At 55.7% G+C, this 19,264-nt stretch overlaps 2 protein-coding genes across 6 annotated transcripts in view; both read left to right on the top strand.

The window, feature by feature from the left end:
* GPR108 (G protein-coupled receptor 108) lies at window positions 1-7,843 on the top strand. 5 transcript variants are annotated; one of them, XM_003819346.5, is made up of 18 exons: window positions 1-314; window positions 1,060-1,179; window positions 1,814-1,864; window positions 2,068-2,150; window positions 3,447-3,571; window positions 3,696-3,745; window positions 3,837-3,905; window positions 4,126-4,230; window positions 4,521-4,654; window positions 4,760-4,835; window positions 5,273-5,346; window positions 5,442-5,559; window positions 5,667-5,797; window positions 5,888-5,931; window positions 6,301-6,350; window positions 6,541-6,624; window positions 6,712-6,836; window positions 7,439-7,768. In XM_003819346.5, the coding sequence occupies exons 1-18, from the start codon at window positions 195-197 to the stop codon at window positions 7,509-7,511; spliced, it is 1,632 nt and encodes a 543-aa protein (XP_003819394.1). In that variant the 5' UTR covers window positions 1-194; the 3' UTR covers window positions 7,512-7,768. The 5 variants fall into 5 exon arrangements, with proteins under 5 accessions (XP_003819394.1, XP_034801109.1, XP_054960136.2 ...); XM_034945218.3 differs by having other exon boundaries at window positions 154-314; window positions 6,589-6,624; XM_055104161.2 differs by having other exon boundaries at window positions 154-314; window positions 7,581-7,768.
* A 9,280-nt stretch (window positions 7,844-17,123) lies between these two features.
* Window positions 17,124-19,264, top strand: part of C3 (complement C3) — a 44,714-nt gene continuing 42,573 nt past the window's right edge. The window contains exons 1-2 of the mRNA XM_034946877.3: window positions 17,124-17,313; window positions 18,411-18,603. Coding sequence (XP_034802768.1) covers window positions 17,240-17,313; window positions 18,411-18,603 — 267 coding nt within the window. The 5' untranslated portion in view covers window positions 17,124-17,239. The remainder of the gene's footprint in view (window positions 17,314-18,410; window positions 18,604-19,264) is intronic.

The following is a 19,264-nucleotide window of genomic DNA, read 5'->3' as shown; positions in this document are numbered from 1 at the left end:
GCGTTATCGGCTCTCCCATTCGGAACCGATGCTGTCCGTCGGTGACGCAAGGAGGCGGGCTTGCGGAGAGGCAATTGCTGATTGGTTGGCGGACTGGAAACTCCGAAAGGCCGGGCCCCGCCGTGCGGCGATTGGCTCATCGGTGGGCGGGCTTGGGCGCCAGAGGCGGAGTCGGGGAGGAGGTGGCTCCAGAGATGGCAGTGAGCGAGAGGAGGGGGCTCGGCCGCGGGAGCCCCGCGGAGTGGGGGCAGCGGCTACTTCTGGTGCTGCTGTTGGGTGGCTGCTCCGGGCGCATCCACCGGCTGGCGCTGACGGTGAGGCCCGCCGCGCGAGGGTCTGGGGTCGGGGGCGCAACTTTGTCTCGAAGAAGCCCCCTGGCTTGGAGTGGTCTCGTCCGCCCTCCCCCGTCCCCGAGGCGGTGGAGTGGTCCGGCGCCCCCCTTTTCCGGGCCCGGAGTGGTCTCGTCCCGGGATCCCCTTCGGTCCTCCGGATGGAGTTGCCGGGCCCGCCTCGCTGGGGTCGGCCCCCTCCCTTCGGGGGCGGGGCTCCATCTCTTGGGGACTACACCCCCCTTCCCCCCAACTGGGTCTTAGTCCTTTAAATTCTTGGAATCACTTTTGGGGCGCTAGAGACCCTGGAGCCGCACAGCGGGGTCCTGGGGGGCTATAGAGTGGGGTCCTCTGGGCACTTAATGGGGTTTGGGGGGTTCTGTTGAAATGTTGCTGGGAGCTCCCCTGGAATGTAAAAGTTCTTCGGGCAGGTGAAGGCCAGGCACGCCGAGGTGAATAACTGTTCTCCGGGTGGTGCTCACCCCAGTGGGGAGACTTCCAGGTGCCGCAGGATCTCTGTTCCTGGGTTCTCAGAACAGAGGTGGGAGAATGCAGGACCACCCTTCCCCTGCAGGGAGGAAGTTCCTCTCAACTTTCTCTTGTCATCCTCTGGGCCTGTCCTAAATAGAGGGGTACCAGGAGGCCCTTCTGGAGGTCCTCGTGCCAGACCCCTGGGGCTGGGCAGGCGGAAAGAGGTCTGAACTGCCTCTGCCTCCTTGGTCTCCGGCAGGGGGAGAAGCGAGCGGACATCCAGCTGAACAGCTTCGGTTTCTACACCAATGGCTCTCTGGAGGTGGAGTTGAGCCTCCTGCGGCTGGGCCTCCGGGAGGCAGAAGAGAAGTCCCTGCTGGTGAGGGACCTTGAGGAGTTTGCTGGAGGAGAGCACGGTGCAATCCCCCGGTTCTGGGTTCCCAGCTCTGCCGCTACCCATGTGATCTTGTACAAGTCCCGTCATCTCTCTGAGCCTGTTTCGTCATCTGTACCTGGGAGTAATGATGTCTTACACAGGATGTGCTAGGCACTTTTCTTAAGACTTGGGGGACAGGCGGGGCGCGGTGGCTCAGGCTTTGTAGTCCTAGCACTTTGGGAGGCCAAGGCGGGAGGATTGCCTGAGGCCAGGAGTTCGAGACCAGCCTGGGCAACATAGTGAGAACCCCCGTCTCTACAAAAAGTCTTTAAAATTAGCCGGGCGTGGTGAGGTGTACCTGTAGTCCCAGCCAGTCGGGAGGCCGAGGTGAGAGGATCGTTTGAACCTGGGAGTTCGAGGCTGTAGTGAGCTATGATCCTGCCACTGTATTCCAGCTTGAGAAACAGAATGAGGTCCACCCACCACCCTAACTCTAAAAAAGAAAAAGAGCGTGTGGGATCTAGCTCATGTTAGGTGTTCAGTAAATGTGAGGTTAGGTTTCTATTGCTACTGAAAGGGATAGCTGGGAGGTCTCTACTGTCCCTCACACCCTCCCCCTTTTTTTTCCACCCACCAGGTGGGGTTCAGTCTCAGCCGGGTTCGGTCTGGCAGAGTTCGCTCCTATTCAGTGAGTGGAGGGCATGGGGAAGACGGGAGAAGGGGCTGGAGGGAGGGGGTAGGGTCTGTCCTCTGCATCTGTAACCCAAGGGCCCCTGTTCTTTGTCAGAGGCAGGAGCAGGAAGATCCCGTGGGTGGACAGGGAGGGAGACAGGGTGGAGCTGGACCAGGAGAGGAGTAACCAAGACTCCCTCCCTCCTGCCCACCCACCAGACCCAGGATTTCCAGGACTGCCCTCTCCAGAAAAACAGTAGCAGTTTCCTGGTCCTGTTCCTCATCAACACCAAGGATCTGCAGTGAGTTGGGGACCGGGGGCTCGCTCAGATCCTTCGTCTGCGTTTCCCTGGTGTGATGCCCACACGCACCTGGGCTGATCAGGTGGGATGAGAAGCAGAGAGAGGAAGCCACTTACTTTTTAGTTTTGCCTTCAAGTCTTCTGATTGTTGGAAGGAAGGAGAGAGGGACTCCGCGGGTGTTGGTGTCTCAGGGCAGAAGACCCGGATACAGAGCGTTGTTGTGAGAATGAATAACAATTGTTCGCACATGTTGAGTGCTTCCGGTGTCCCGGCTTTAATACATTAACTCATCCATTCCTTATCCTGTGATCATCTCCGCTCTTCAGACAAGAAAACTGAGTCCCAGAAACTGGGATTCTGGGGCCAGGGTCTGACAAAACCATGTTGCTTTTCTGTAGATAAAATGTTTTCTTTTTAAATAATATACTTAGGGCCAGGCAGTGGCTTACGCCTGTAATCCCAGTATTTGGGAGGCCGAGGCAAACGGATTGCTTGGGCCCAGGAATTGTAGACCAGCCTGGGCAACATGGCAAAACCTTGTCTTTACTAAAAAACCAAAAAATGTACAGGAATTAGCCAGGCATGGTGGTGCACGCCTGTAGTCCCAGCTACTCTGGAGGCTGAGGTGAGAGGATCTCCTGAGCTGGGGAGGTGGAGGTTGCAGTGAACCAAGTTTGCACTGCTGCACTCCAGCCTGGACGACAGATCAAGAGCCTGTCTCAAAATAATAATAATAATAATAATAATAATAATGTAGGGCTGGCCATGGTGGCTCATGCCATTAATTCCAGTGCTTTGGGAGACTGGCTGAGCCAGGAGGATCACTTGAAGCCAGGAGTTCAAGACCAGCCTGGGCAACATAGGGAGACCCCTGTCTCTATAGAAAATTTAAAAATTAGCCAAGCATGATGGTGTGCGCCTGTGGTTCCATCTGCTCCGGTGGCTGAGATGGGAGGATTGCCTGATCCCAGGAATTTGAGGCTGCAGTGAGCTGTGATTGCACTACAGCGCTCCAGCTTGGGCGACAGAGCAAGACCCTGTCTCTAAAGAAAAGAGAAAAAGAGTAGATTGATGTCATGGGAAATGACGAATAACTGCTGATGCAGGCAGCACAGGAAGGCGTCAGCCGCCTTGACCGGTGGGAACCAAAGGCTGAAACTCAGTGATAACTGACTCGGCTGGACCCCGCCCCTCAGGGAGGACACGCAGAGGGTCCAAGGGGCCACTGAGTCCTTTGCCGGTGCCTGAGCCAAGTTCAGCCCCCCAGCCTCATGCCCCACCCCACCCTCACCCCAGGGTCCAGGTGCGGAAGTATGGAGAGCAGAAGACGTTGTTTATCTTTCCCGGGCTCCTCCCGGAAGCACCCTCCAAACCAGGGCTCCCGAAGCCACAGGCCACAGTCCCCCGCAAGGTGGATGGCGGTGAGTCAGGCTGGCTGTGCAGACGGTGGTGGATGGGCAGGTCTGCCCTTTGCACTCCCCATCCCGTTTTCCCACTGCCCCTCTATCCATCCATCTCTTAAAATCACTGCCCGGTCTCTTACAGGAGGGACCTCTGCAGCCAGCAAGCCCAAGTCAACACCCGCAGTGATTCAGGTTTTGGGGAGGCGGGGCAGGAGGGAAGATGCACACCCCAGGGCCCTGCGGGGACCCAGAACCAGCTGATGGAGGGGCTCTGTCCCTTCAGGGTCCTAGTGGGAAGGACAAGGACCTGGTGTTGGGCCTGAGCCACCTCAACAACTCCTACAACTTCAGTGTGAGTGTTTGCAGCGCCTGCGGCCCTTCCGTCACCCCAGAGCATGGGACCCCCAAGCTGAGCCCTCCTGCAGCCCTACCGTTGCCCCAGAGCACAGGACCCGCAAGCTGAGCCCTCCTGCAGCCCTACCATCGCCCCAGACCATGGGACCCCCAAGCTGATTGTCGCCCCAGACCACGGGTCCCCCAAGCTGAGCCCTCCTCTCTCCCCGCCCGCCCAGTTCCACGTGGTGATCGGCTCTCAGGCGGAAGAAGGCCAGTACAGCCTGAACTTCCACAACTGCAACAATTCAGTGCCAGGAAAGGAGCATCCATTCGACATCACGGTGAGCGGAGTGGAGGGCAGCAGGGCCAGGGAGCGCCCCCTGCAGGCCACTGCGGGCCCAGAGCGCCTCGCCCCGCTTAGCTTCTCCCAGCCCTCCCGGGTGCGAAGTAGGAGCTGTTATACCCATTTGAGAGACGGGGCCAACTGAGGCTCAGAGTGGATGAGTGGCCCAGTAGAAAGTGAGAGAGCTGGAGACCCCCACTCGCTGCTCTCCCAGGCCAGCGGTCGGGCTGTGCCCCTGACGCCGCCCACCACTGCCCCCGCCGCCGCCCACCACTGCCCCCTCCGCAGGTGATGATCCGGGAGAAGAACCCCGATGGCTTCCTGTCGGCAGCGGAGATGCCCCTTTTCAAGCTCTACATGGTCATGTCCGCCTGCTTCCTGGCCGCCGGCATCTTCTGGGTGTCCATCCTCTGCAGGAACACGTAATGCCCCTGCCCCTGAGGGTCCCCCACGTCCCTTCACCAGACCTCCATCCCTATGCTCTGCTGATGCCCCGCACCCCCATCGCTCCCTGACCCTCCCACCAGGTACAGCGTCTTCAAGATCCACTGGCTCATGGCGGCCTTGGCCTTCACCAAGAGCATCTCTCTCCTCTTCCACAGCGTGAGAGCCTTGGACTGGGGAGCAGCGGGGGGTGGGCTGAAAGGACCAGCCGGGCCGTCCCCCAAATCTCTGCAGACCCTGGGCTTGTGGGAGGGCCATCCGCCAGCTATCCACGTGTCCACCCGTTTTACCAGTGTGGCCAGTCGCCCATCCCCTCTGTCCGCCAGTCCTGCGGGGCAGCTCTGTCCACCACTGTCCCTTGGTTCAGCTGTGACTGTCCGTCTCTGATTGTCCAACCATTCACCCCTCCAGCTGTGACTGTTCCCTCCATTTTTTCAGCCCCGATTACCAGTTTTGAGTCCCACCCACCGTCCTCGTTATTCAACTTTCTGACCACCCATCTGATGGTGACGGTCCGTGTTCCTAATCCCCCACCACCACCACCAGCCTCCCACCCCTCTGTGCGCCTCACTGTCCGTCTGTCCATCCACCCCCAGATCAACTACTACTTCATCAACAGCCAGGGCCACCCCATCGAAGGCCTTGCCGTCATGTACTACATCGCACACCTGTGAGTGTCCCCCACTCTGCTGGGCAGCTGGGGGGAGGCGGGCAGGGGAGGGTTGGCCCCCCACCTCATCATCACGCCCTCCCCTGCTCCTTCAGGCTGAAGGGCGCCCTCCTCTTCATCACCATCGCCCTGATTGGCTCAGGCTGGGCCTTCATCAAGTACGTCCTGTCGGATAAGGAGAAGAAGGTCTTTGGGATCGTGATCCCCATGCAGGTGCGGATGGAGCAGCCTCCGGAGCAGGGCGGGGAGGGCTGCACAGGGCAGTGGGGGTAAAGGGGAGCGTGCCAGGCAGTGCCCACCCACGCCCGCCGCCTGCGCAGGTCCTGGCCAACGTGGCCTACATCATCATCGAGTCCCGCGAGGAGGGCGCCAGCGACTACGTGCTGTGGAAGGAGATTTTGTTCCTGGTGGATCTCATCTGCTGCGGCGCCATCCTGTTCCCCGTGGTCTGGTGAGGACCCTGCCCCCGGGCTGAGGCTCTGCCCTGTGCACATGGGCGATGTCCGCGCTGACCGTACCCTGTGTCTTCCACTTGTCCCAGGTCCATCCGGCATCTCCAGGACGCGTCTGGCACAGACGGGAAGGGTGAGGCCCTGCGCCTGCGGGCCCTCTGCTCATGGCCCCATTCCTCCTCCGGGCCCTTCTTTCTGCCCCTTGGATGCCCCTCCTGGCCTCTCTGCCCAGCCCCCAGGCCTCTGCCTCCCTGGATGCCCCAGTCTGGCCTCTCTTTCCCCCGAATGCCTTTATCTGGCCTCTCTGCCCTGTTGGGTGGCCCTTCCCTCCTCTCTGATCTCCCCCTTCGGCCTTTCTGCCCCACCTAATGTCCCCTCGAGACTTGCTGCTCCTTGGACACTCCCTCAGATGTTCGGTTTGTCACCTCTCCCAGCCCCCAGTCCCCTCCCCTCCCTCCCACCCTCAGTCTCCCCTGACCGCCCTCTCTGTGCCCACCCTCAGTGGCAGTGAACCTGGCCAAGCTGAAGCTGTTCCGGCATTACTATGTCATGGTAGGAGCCCGCCTCACTCACAGCGGGTTTGGGGGGATTACCGACCTGCTGCACGCCCACCCCAGCCCCTCAGCTGCTGCCCCATCCCGAGGCCCCCATCCAGGCTCCCCAGCCCGCAGTCCTGCAGTCTAGCCCCATGCCTGCCCGTGCCCCTACAGTCCTGGCCCCACACCTGCTCGCACCCCTGCAGGTCATCTGCTACGTCTACTTCACCCGCATCATCGCCATCCTGCTGCAGGTGGCTGTGCCCTTTCAGTGGCAGTGGCTGTACCAGGTGAGCCCAAGGCCCAGGTGGGACGGGAGGGCGGCCACGGTGGGGGTGGGGGTGCGCCTGACGCCCCCACTCTGCCCCGTCCCCCAGCTCTTGGTGGAGGGCTCCACCCTGGCCTTCTTCGTGCTCACGGGCTACAAGTTCCAGCCCACAGGGAACAACCCGTACCTGCAGCTGCCCCAGGAGGACGAGGAGGATGTTCAGATGGAGCAAGTGTGAGCTGGGCACCATGGGCAGGGCCGGCGGCTCTGGGGGTGGAGTAGGGGGTGGGCAGCTCTAAGGGCAGGGTGGGCAGGGGGGAGGGACTGTAGCAGCCCTGGGGGCAGTGTTAGGGCAGAGCCTGCTGTTGAGAAGGGATGGAGGGGAGATGGGGGGCAGCCAGGGCAGCTGTGCAGGTGGGGACCGGACAGCTGTGGAGTACCTAAGGCCAGGCTGAGCTAGGGGTGGGGTTAGGGCCGCTAGGGAGACACCCAGGGCCGCTCTGGGGGCGGGGGTGGGCGGGGCCTAGGTAGTTCGGGTAGAACGGATGGGGCCTGGGCTGCTATGGGAGTAAGGTGGGCAGGGCCTGAGTGGTTACGGGTAGAGTGGGTGGGGCCAGGGCTGCTGGGGGCGGGGCCTAGGTGGTTGGAGTAGAAGGGTAGGGCCTGCGCTGCTGTGGGAGTGAGGTGGGTGCGGCCTGGGTGAGTCTGGGGTAGAGTGGGTAAGGCCAGGGCTGCTGTGGTTGGGGGGAGTGGGGCGGGGCCTGAGTGGTTCCGGGTAGAGTGGGTGGGGCCTGCTGCCGTGCAACGCTAGACGCCTCCTTGCTGTCTGCCCCCAGAATGACCGACTCTGGGTTCCGGGAAGGCCTCTCCAAAGTCAACAAAACAGCCAGCGGGCGGGAACTGTTATGATCACCTCCACATCTCAGACCAAAGGGTCGTCCTCCCCCAGCATTTCTCACTCCTGCCCTTCTTCCACAGCGTATGTGGGGAGGTGGAGGGGGTTCATGTGGACCAGGCGCCCAGCTCCCCGGGACCCCGGTTCCCGGACAAGCCCATTTGGAAGAAGAGTCCCTTCCTCCCCCCAAATATTGGGCAGCCCTGTCCTTACCCCGGGACCACCCCTCCCTTCCAGCTATGTGTACAATAATGACCAATCTGTTTGGCTACGCCGTTGTCTTGCCTTTTTGGGGGTTGGGGTCTACACGGAGGTTGTGTTTACAATGTAGAAACCTGTTTTCGCTGTGTGTGGCGGGGGCGCGGGCACAGGGTCCGTGTCTTTGTATATTCAATAAATATTCATTCAGTAACCGCTGCATGCAGGGCCCAGAGCCAGGCGCTGGGACGGAGCGGTCACAAAGACCCACCTGGTCCCAGCCCTAAAGGGGCTCCCAGTGCCCAGGGTGGGGGTCAGGCAGAGGGACATGTCACCTGGCAGTACCATCACTGGGCCATCAGCGCCGTGACGGGAACTGCACAGGGCTCTGACCCGGCCTTGGGGGTCAGGAAAGGTCAGTAGAAACATGGCGGAAGAGCTCATGCCCAGGTGAGGGAACCGCGGGCATGAAAGCTGGGGGCGAGGGGAGAACGGGGATTTGAAGGCCCCCAAGTGGCTCAGGCTACAGAGGAAAAGAAAGAATAGGCTGGGCGTGGTGGCTCACGCCTGTAATCCCAGCACTTTGGGGGGCCAAGGCGGACGGATCGTTTGAGGTTAGGAGTTTGAGACCAGCCTGGTCAACATGGTGAAACCCCGTCTCTACTAAAAATACAAAAATTTGCCGGGTGTGGTGGCAGGTGCCTGTAATGGCAGCTACTCAGGAGGCTGAAATGGGAGAATCGCTTGAGCCAGGGAGGCAGAGGTTGCAGTGAGCAGAGATTGCACCATTGCACTCCAGCCTGGGCAACAGAGCAAGACTCCATCTCAAAAACAAATAATAATAATAGAAGCTAACCGGGCACAGTGACAAGTGCCTGTAGTAGTTCCAGCTACTCGGAGGTCAGTGCAGGAGTATTACTCAAGCCCAGGAGTTAAAGACCAGCCAGGGCAACAAGCGAGACCCCATCTCAAGAAAAGAAAAAATAATACGAGGTAACACAGAGTGATTGCTATGCCACGCTGTCTATTAAGGCTTCTGTGGATTTTAATTTGTTAAAAAGCCTGTGAGGCACAGAGAGGGTAAGAAACCTCCTTGAGGTCACACAGCTCATGAGTGAGTGGGAGACTCCCAGCTCAAAGCCAGACACTGACTATATGCATTGCTGCTCCATAGCTAGACTCCCTGGGACCAAATCTCTCAGCCTGTTGCCATTTGCTGTGTGACCCTGGATCACTGGCTTACTCTCTCTGTTTCCTTGCATATAACATGGGGCCTCCTAAGTTTGTTGAGTATCACATACAATAGCAGGCACAGCACCCAGCTGCACAGCCTCGACCTGACTTCTAGGGAACCAGCCCTGAATCTTGAGGGGCGACTAAGGAATTGGAGATCTGCTTGCGTGCACACTTAAGGGCATGTTCCCAAGATGGGTCTCCACCCCCCACCCACCTGCCCTTCAACTAGAGCATCCAGAATGCCTTTTGGAGCTCGGAGAAGCCTTCCTCGCTGGAGACACAAGCATGGGACAGCGGCAGGGAACAGGGCTGGGGTGAAGGCTTCCTGTAAGCAGAAACAAATATAGCTGGGGCCCAGATGAATAAATAGCCCGGTCAGACAAAGAAGGAAGTGGGAGGCATTGCAGACTGGGGAAGTTACATGAACACGGCGGGGAAGGCTGGGATGGCCCGCGAGGCTGGGGGGGGCAGGAGGAGGGCGAGAGAAGCTGGCAGAGGCCTAAGGACAGGCAGGCACATGGGGCTTCATCCAGGGGTCCACAGGAGCCATGGAGGAATTTAAAGCAGGGAGGAGCATGGCCAGAGAGACTGCATGTGCATGCTGCAGTCAGCTGAGTCATGGTCCCCTCAAAGATGGGCACGTCCAGCCTGTGTGGTGGCTCACACCTGTCATCCCAGCACTTTGGGAGGCCGAGGCAGACGGATCACTTGTCAGGAGTTCAAGACCAGCCTGGCCAACATGGCGAAACCCCATCTCTACTAAAAATAAAAAATCAGCTGGGCGTGGTGGTGGGCACCTGTAATTCCAGCTACTCGGGAGGCTGAGGCAGGAGAATCACTTGAACCCAGGAGGTGGAGGTTGTAGTAAGCTGAGATCGCACCACTGTACTCCAGCCTTGGTGACAGAGCGAGAGACCTGTCTCAAAAAAAAAAAAAAAGATGTGCACGTCTGAATCCTCAAGACCTGTGGATATGGTATGTTCTGTCACACGGCAAAAGGGACTTTGTGCATGGGATTAAGGCTCTCAAAATGGGGGAGATTATCTTGGATTATCTGGATATGCCCAATATCGTCACAGGGGTCTTTATAAGAGGGAGGTGGGAGGGTCAGAGTTAAGGAGACTCAGTGACAAAGGCAGAGACTGCAGTGATTCCAAGAAAGGGGCCACGAGCCAAGGAATGCAGGCGGCTCCTAGACACTGAAAAAGGCGAGGAAATGGGTTCATCTGTTTCCTCCAGAAGGGAACACAGTCCTGTTGACACCTTGATTTTAGACGTCTGACCTCCAGAACTGTAAGATAATAAACATGTTGTTTTAACGCACCGAGTTTGCAGTCATCTTTTGCTGCAGCAGTTAAGAACTCATGCAGTTTAAGGGCACGTACTCTATAGGGCCCAGCTCTCTGAGTTCAGATTCCGGCACTTACCAGCCGCAGGATCTCGGGCAAGCAGCCAAAGCCTCTGTTTCTTCATCTGTAAAATGGGGCAATGATAGCACCTACGGCATGTGGCGTAAACAAGGGTTAAAATATGTGAAATAGATAAGTTGCTGCCACCCGCATCTTATAGGCGTTTGTGAGCGTCAGTGCGCTCATGATCGGTCAAAGGAATACAAAGGTAGGGTATTTGTTGTTGTTGTTGTTGTTGTCTGAGACAGTCTCGCCCTGTCGCCCAGGCTGAAGTGCAATAGTGCGATCTCGGCTCACTGCAACCTCCACCTCCTGGGTTCAAGTGATTCTCCCACCTCAGCCTCCCGAGTAGCTGGGATTACAGGCATGTGCCACCACGCCTGGCTAATTTTGTATTTTTAGTAGAGACGGGGTTTCACCCTGTTGGCCAGGCTGGTCTCAAAATCCTGGCCACAAGTGATCCACCCATCTCGGCCTCCCAAAGTGCTGGGATTATAGGCATGAGCCACCACGCCGGGCCCAAAGGTGGATTTTAGAAAGGAAGGAGTCCCCAAGCCAGGCATGGTGACATGCACCTTGTAGTCCCAGCTACTCAGGAGGCTGAGGTGGGAGGATTGCTTGAGCCCAGTAGTTTGATGGCCAGAGTGGGCTATGATGGCACCACTGCACTCCAGCCTGGGCGACAGGGCCATAGCCTGCTTTTAAAAGAGTAAAATAAGGCTGGGCGCGGTGGCTCACGCCTGTAATCCCAGCACTTTGGAAGGCCCAGATGGGCAGATCATTTGAGGTCAGGAGTTCGAGACCAGCCTGGCCAACATGGTGAAACCCCGTCTCTACTAAAAATACAAAAAATTAGCCGGGCGTGGTGGCTGGTGCCTGTCATCCCAGCTACTCGGGAGGCTGAGGCAGGAGAATTGTTTGAACCCAGGAGGCGGAGTTTGCAGTGAGCCAAGATCGCACCATTGCACTCCAGCCTGGGCGACAGAGCGAGACTCCGTCTCACAAATAAATAAATAAATAAAATTTAAAAAATAAATTAAATAAATAAAAGTAAAGCGTCCCCAGCTGCTGCAGAGTAAATGGGCTGGTAAGGAGGAGGCTGGGGCAGAGGTGAGGGCAGAGATCACAGGTGTGGAGAGGGAGGATAAGCTGGGAGATTCCAGGCAGGGGCTTGGCCAGCAGGTGAATTCTGGGAATGAGAGGAAGGAAGGAGTCCAGCTTGGAAGCCTGGTGGGGCCGTCACCCAAGCAAGGCTGGGGTAGAAGACACGGGTATTCGCAAAAATAAAAATACAGTTCATCAGGAGTTCGAGATCAGCCCAGCCAACATGGTGAAACCCTGTCTCTACTAAGAATATAAGAATTAGCCGGGTGCGGTGGCGGGCGCCTGTAATCTCAGCTTCTTGGGAGGCTGAGGCAGGAGAATTGCTGGAACCGGGCAGCAGAGGTTGCAGTGAGCCAAGATCGTGCCATTGCACTCCAGCCCAGGCCGACAACAGCGAGACTCTGTCTCAAAAAACAAAAACAAAAACAAAAAGTACAGTTCAAGGGTACTGAGCGCTCAGTATGCGCAGGGCGCTGGGTTAAGGATTGTTTCCTGGGTGCCACTTAGGACTTCCACTCCAAGACTAGAAAGGAGGCTGTAGGCTGTGGATCTCCAGTTGATAGATTAGGAACCGAGGCTGGGAGGAGGGGTTGGACCTTCCCAGGGGCCCTGCAGAGCTGGAATCAAAACCCATTGCTCTCCATTTTCCCAGGGCGGGAGTCTATAGGGCCCCAGCTTGTTTCTGCTGAGTGTACCAGAGGGAGAGGAGGGAAAGAGCCATTGTTGCCAGGCAGATAGATTGATTCAGTCAGTCAGGTCAAGGTTAACTTGAATTAATCAGTAATAGGGTGGAAGAAGGGGATGGCCTGGCTGTGGGTTCTGGAGAAAAATTCTAGGAAAGCAGCCACCTCAACCTGGAATTAGACGATGGGATAGGGGTTTCCCAGCTGCTCCCAGGCCTGGCTGCCCCTTTGTTGGGGAAGGGGAGGGATGGGATATAGGGGACAGTGAGTGAACTCAGGCAGGTGTGAGCCGGGGGCATCTGGGTCCCCCACCCAGAAATCATTCCCACTTCCTTCCTCTTATTTTCTTTCTTTTTCCTGTCTTGCTCTGTCATTCAGGCTGGGGGGCAGTGGTGCAGTCATAGCTCAGTGCAGCCTCTAACTCCTCCTGCCTCAGCCTCCCGAGGAGCTGGGACTGCAGGCACGCTACCATGCCCTGCTAATTTTTTTTTTTTTTCAATTGTAGAGACGAAGTCTCACTGTATGTCTCAGGCTGGTCTCGAACTCCTGGACTCAAACGATGCTCTCACCTCGGCCTCCCAAAAGTGCTGGGATTACAAGCACGAGCCACCGCACCCTGGCCCCTTCTCATTTTCCCCTTGCATCCCAGCTAGGATTGCCAAACAGAATACAGGACGCTCAGTTACATTTGAATTTCAGATAAATAACAACTACTTTTTCAGTATATGTAGCTTCCAGATAACCCACGAATGGTCAGCCCAGTGGCCGCACTCTCCCTCCTTGATTCTGGGAATGCTGGGCTGAGTGGGCCTCAAAATGGAAAGTACCCCAACACACACCCAGACCTCCTTCTCTCCCTCCCCTGCTGGCTCATCCTTGTGCACCATCCCCCTCCCAAACCTCTGGACACCAATGCACATCTCCCAGAAAAAAGTCACGAGGTTCTGAAGAATTCCCGGTCTCATCTCCCTCCCTCCCTCCCAGTAGGCCACCATCTGCTCCAGCCTCCAACCCCCTCACTTCTCATCCTGCCCCTCCCCTCTGGTCACTTCTTGGAGGTCAGGGTAGGGCCAGACCCTTTCTCGGTTCAAGTGATTCTCCTGCCTCAGCCTCCCGAGTAGCTGGGATTATAGGCACCTGCCACCATGCTCAGCTAATTTTTTGTTGTTGTTGTTTGTTTTGTTTTGTTTTGTTTTGAGACAGAGTCTCGCTCTTGTTGCCCAGGCTAGAGTGCAGTGGCACGATCTTGGCTCACTGCAACCTCCGCCTCCCAGGTTCAAGTGATTCTCCTGCCTCGGCCTCCCCAGTAGCTGGGATTACACGTGCCCGCCACCAATCCTGGTTAATTTTTGTATTTTTAGTAGAGATGGGGTTTCACCATGTTGGCCAGGCTGGTCTTGAACTCCCGACCTCAGGTGATCCGCCCATCTCAGCCTTCCAAGGTGCTGGGATGACAGGTGTGAGCCACCATGCCTAGCCAGCTAATTTTTGTATTTTTTAGTAGAAACAGGGTTTCACCATGTTGGCCAGGCTGGTCTCGAACCCCTGACCTCCAGCGATCCCCCAGCCTCAGCCTCCCAAAGTGCTGGGATGACAGGCGTGAGCCACCACACCTGGCCCCTCTGAGCCTGGTGGCTTCTAGGCATCCTGGTTTCTTTAATTGTCACAACAACCAGAACTATCTTCAGTCGCATTGTTTAGTTGGATTAACCGAGGCTCAGAGAAAAGAGGAACCCAGGCTTGCCGCTAGACAGAGGCCAGACAGGAATTCCTTCTCGAGGCTGTCAAACCACAGTGCCGAATGCTTGAGTCTAGAATGAAACCAGGAAATGGGATGGCTTGAGGAGAAAGTGGGGGATAGAAGATGGAATGGGGCAATTGGGAGATCCAGTTTTTTTCCTTTTTTTTATTTTTATTTTTTTTGGCAACAGGGTCTCTCTCTGTCATCTAGGCTGGAGTGCAGTGGTGCAATCTCAGCTCACTGCAACCTCTGCCTCCCGGGTTCAAGCGATTCTCCTGCCTCAGCCTCCTGAGTAGCTGGGATTACAGGCACCCACCACCACGCCCGGCTAATTTTTGTACTTTCAGTAAAGACGGGGTTTCACCATGTTGGCCAGGCTGGTCTCCAACTCCTGGCCTCAAGTGATCTGCCTGCCTCGGCTTCCCAAAGTGCTGGGATTACAGACGTAAGCCACTGCACCTGGCAAGGGGATGCAGTTTCAAAAGCTGAACCCCAATTCTGGAGAGCAAGCAGGTATTTTCATTCTCTCTCCTCCGCCTCCTCCTCTTCCAAAGAGTGTGTCGCAATCAGTGCAGACAGACGCCAGGTTTGTTCTCATGCTCCACGCCTCCCCCTACCCCTGGCACGGAAAAGAATGTGGTTTACAGGAAATCAGAGAAAACTCCCCATTAACCCCTTCAGTGGGGTTTCAGAAACTGCCTCTCCAGGGATAAGGGGGCTCCACCCACAGACCCTTCTCCTGCCCTCACCATCCACCTTGTATGCCTGGGCAGCAATGCTGCAGAACATCAGAGGAACGCCAGTTAAAATGACACCGGCTGCCGGGGTGTGGTGGCTCACATCTGTAATCCCAGCACTCTGGGAGGCCGAGGTGGGCGGATCACCTGAGGTCAGGAGTTTGAGACCAGCCTGGCCAACATGGCGAAACCCTTTCTCTACTAAAAATACAAAAAATAAAAAATAAAAATAAAAATAAAAATAAATTAGCCAGGTGTAGTGGCGCATGCCTGTGATCCCAGCTCTTTGGGAGGCTGAGGCAGGAGAATCACTTGAACCCAGGAGGCAGAGGTTGCAAGTGAGCTGAGATGGCGCCACTGCACTCCACCCTGGGTGACAGCACAGGACTCCATTTAAAACAAAACAAAACAAAAAAAATGACACCAAGGTACCAGTTTTCACCCATAAGGCTGGCAAAAATCTTCAAGTTTATCAACATGCCCTTGTGATGAGGCAGTGGAAGAAACTGACAATTCATTTCATGCAGGGCTCATAAGTGTGCAAATCAATACAACTTCTGTGCAGGGGAATTTGGCAATATCTAGCAAGATTACCAATGCATTCAGAGATTGACCCAACATATTTCCTTTCATTGCAACGACAACTCTATGAAGTAGGTGGTAAGGGTTTCCTTTTCCATGAACAAACTGAGGCTCAGGGCGGTAATCAGTAGCTTACCCAAAGATCACAGCTAGTTTCAGAGCTAGAAAATAACGCAGGTTCAAGCTTATTCACTGCAGAGAGCCTGGTGTGAAGCCACAGATGTCAGTCTCTCCATCAAGAAGAGGCTGGTGGCTGGACACAGCGGCTCACACCTGTAATTCCAACATTTTGGGAGGCCGAGGTAGGTGGGTCACTTGAAGTCAGGAGTTCGAGACCAGCCTGGCCAACATGGTGAAACCCCTTGTCCACTAAAAATACAAAAATTGCCAGACGTGGTGGTGCTCACCTATAATTTCAGCCATTCCGGAGGCTGAGGCAGGAGAATTGTTTGAGCCCGGGAGGTGGAGGGTGCAGTGAGCTGAGATAGCGCCACTGCCCTCCAGCCTGGGTGACAGAGCAAGACTCTAAAAAAAAACAAAAAACCCAAACAAACAAAATATCCCCCCAAAAGTAGCAGGCTGGTTACTTTCTCACAATATAACAAGAGGCCTGTAACCTGTAGGAATGAGGAAGTTCTTTGCGCACTGAGGTGAAATAGCCTCTGAGGTATATAGTTCATGAAAAAACAAAACAAAACGAAACCCAAGATTTAACTGAAGAGACCAGGAAGAATAGTATGTGCTATGTGCTGTCCACAGGGCACGGTGGTTCACACCAGCACTTTGTGAGGCTGCTACGGGAGGATCACTTGAGCCCAGGAGTTCAAGACTGGACTGGGCAACATCGTGGGACCCCCATCTCCACAAAAATAAAAAAATTATCCGGGCATGGTGGCGGCCACCCGTAGTCCCGGCTACTTGGGTGGTTGAGCCAGGATGATCACTTGACCCCAGGAGGCTGAGGCTGCAGTGAGCTGTGATTGCACCACTGCAATTTAGCCTGAGTGACAGAATGAAAAAACATTTTTTTAAAGGAAAACACAAAAAGAATATGCTGTCAACAGGGATGGGAGGAAGACCACCTTTACTGCTATACACATTTGTACCTTTTAGATGTTGATCAATATGAATATATTATACACACAGACACACACACACACAGACACACACACACACACAATACAATTTAATATCCTAAGAGGATATTGACATAAGACAGGTACAAAAGCTCTAGAAATGAGGACTTTCCTCAGTGATGACTTTTTTCACCACCAAAGTCACTCAGGCATCCTGACAAGGGTAAGTGAGGGGAGCCTCCTTGGAAAATAAACTCACTTGGATAGTGAACTCCTACACATACCTCAAAGCCCATCTGAAATGTCCCCTCCTACAGGAAGTTTTCCCTGACCCTCCAAGAAGCAGAGTTCTATTTCACTGGGGAAAACATTTCTTCTTCTTCTTTTTTTTCCCTGCCCTGCACATGAGCTAGAAAACATTTCATGAGACTGGGAGTTTCTGTGCTGGGCTCTGTCCCTCCCCCATTCTACTTCCCCTCCCTCAGCATGGAAGCCTCTGGAAGTGGGGCTCCGACTCCCAGCCTACAGAGAGATTCCTAGGAAGGGTTCGACTGATAAACGCATGGCCAAAAGTGAACTGGGGATGAGGTCCAAGACATCTGCGGTGGGGGGTTCTCCAGACCTTAGTGTTCTTCCACTACAAAGTAGGTCCAACAGAGAAAGGTCTGTGTTCACCAGGTGGCCCTGACCCTGGGAGAGTCCAGGGCAGGGTGCAGCTGCATTCATGCTGCTGGGGAACATGCCCTCAGGTTACTCACCCCATGGACATGTTGGCCCCAGGGACTGAAAAGCTTAGGAAATGGTATTGAGAAATCTGGGGCAGCCCCAAAAGGGGAGAGGCCATGGGGAGAAGGGGGGGCTGAGTGGGGGAAAGGCAGGAGCCAGATAAAAAGCCAGCTCCAGCAGGCGCTGCTCACTCCTCCCCATCCTCTCCCTCTGTCCCTCCGTCCCTCTGACCCTGCACTGTCCCGGCACCATGGGACCCACCTCAGGTCCCAGCCTGCTGCTCCTGCTACTAACCCACCTCCCCCTGGCTCTGGGGAGTCCCATGTGAGTGGTTATGACTCTACCCACAAACAGGGCTGCTTCTGGGGTGGAAGCAGACATTTGGGGGTCCAGGTCCCTGTAGAATTCAGGGTGCATTTGGGTGTTTGTGGATTCAGGGGTTAGCAGGTTGGGAATGATTATATATATTTGGGCTGCCTGTGAGTTTGGGTGTTTGTGGTTGGGTGTTTGTGGAATCCAGGTATCATGGAATTGGAATTTATATACATTTGGGCTGCCTGTGAGTTTGGGTGTTTGTGGAATCCAGGTATCGTGGAATTGGAGTTTATATACATTTGGGCTGCCTGAGAGTTTGGGTGTTTATGGGTTGGGTGTTTGTGGAATCCAGGTATGGTGGAATTGGAGTTTGGGATGTTTCTAGAATTGAGGTCATCTGTTGGTTTAGGGTGTATGTGGTGTTCATTGATGGTGCGGTTGGGGTGATTTGGAGACTCGGAGGTTTGGACTTTACAAGATTTGGGAGTTTGCAGCTCGGGGACTTGCAATTTTCAGTGTGGGTTTAAAGATTGGCTACTTCGGGTTCATGTATAGTTGGGGCATTTGGAATTGATTGTATTTATTAGGACTGGGGTGTTGGAGGTTTAGGCTGGGTTTGGGGTGCTCTAAGATTTGAGGTTTAGAGGTTTTGGCGTATGTGGGTTTGGGTAGGTAGAGTTGAGGGTGTCCAGGAGTTTGAGTGTTTACATATTTGGAGTGTTTAGAGAGGTAGAGGTTTAGGGTTTGGGGCATGTGTGGGTTTAGGCGATTGTGGGTCTGAAAGTCCAGAGACTTGGAGGAGTTGCTGACGCTGGTTGGAAGGTTCAGGGGTTGGTGGGATGTGTGGCCCCTCGTTGCCCAGGCTTTCAAAGGCCAGGCCCAGCTGGCTGAGAGTGGGAGTCATGGTGGCTGCTGTCCTGCCCATGTGGTTGAGATGGTGGCAGTGCCCAGAGAAGATGATGGCATTGGCAAGTGTGCCGGCAGTCACTGGATCCTCTCCAGGACCAGGGGCTGGGGCACACAGCCTGCCAGGCGCTGACTCCAGTGAGGACTGGCGTCTCACATCCCTGGAATGACAAGCCCACTCCCGTGCCCCACTCCGACAGGTACTCTATCATCACCCCCAACATCTTGCGGCTGGAGAGCGAGGAGACCGTGGTGCTGGAGGCCCACGACGCGCAAGGGGATGTTCCAGTCACTGTTATTGTCCACGACTTCCCAGGCAAAAAACTAGTGCTGTCCAGTGAGAAGACCGTGCTGACCCCTGCCACCAACCACATGGGCAACGTCACCTTCATGGTGAGTGCAGACTGGCGCAGGACCCGGCTGACACCCACAGCCACGCCCACTCCCCCTCCTTCTGAGCCCCTCCCCTTCTGTCTTCTCCCTTTCTAAGCCCTGCCCTTCCCTGAGACTCCACCCCTTCGGAGTCGCCTCTCCTTCTAAGCCCCTCCCTTCTCTGAGACTCCACCCCTTCTGAGTCTCCTCCCCTTATAAGCCCCTCCCTTTTCTGAGACCCCCACCCCTTCTGAATCCCCTCCCCTTCTAAGCCCTGACCTTCCCTGAGACCCCACCCCTTCTGAGGCTCCTCCCCTTCTAAGTCTCTCCCTTCCCTGAGACCCCACCCCTTCTGAGGCTCCTCCCCTTCTAAGCCCCCTTCTCTGAGACTCCACCCCTTCTGAGTCTCCTCCCCCTCTAAGTCCCTCCCACTGAATTCCTTTTCCAAGCCCCTCCCCCTCGAAGTCTCCTCTTCTGAACTCCACCCCTCTTAGTCTCCATCACTTTCTAAGTTCCCTCACCTGAGTCCCTCCCCCTTTCTGAGCCCCTCCCATGTCAGCCCCTTCCCTTTCTGAGTCCCCGCCCCTTCTGAGCCCCTCCTCCTATAAGCTCTCTCCTCCTTGTGAGCTCTTCTTTTTGAGTTCCCTCCCTGGTCCCCCCTCTCCCCTCGCACCTCCTTCAC

This window comes from Pan paniscus, chromosome 20 (genome assembly GCF_029289425.2).
Source record: "Pan paniscus chromosome 20, NHGRI_mPanPan1-v2.0_pri, whole genome shotgun sequence".
Taxonomy (NCBI): Eukaryota; Metazoa; Chordata; class Mammalia; order Primates; family Hominidae; genus Pan; species Pan paniscus.
Note: the sequence above shows the minus strand (reverse complement) of the source record. Positions and strands in the feature narration are given on the sequence as shown.

Excerpts from the sequence above, each read along its gene's own strand:
- GPR108 (XM_055104160.2), top strand. The coding sequence starts at position 195 with ATGGCAGTGAGCGAGAGGAGGGGGCTCGGCCGCGGGAGCCCCGCGGAG. Across the intron at positions 1,865-2,067 it reads GCAGAGTTCGCTCCTATTCA|ACCCAGGATTTCCAGGACTG; the intron begins GTGAGTGGAGGG and ends CCCACCCACCAG. Across the intron at positions 5,560-5,666 it reads GGATCGTGATCCCCATGCAG|GTCCTGGCCAACGTGGCCTA; the intron begins GTGCGGATGGAG and ends CCGCCTGCGCAG.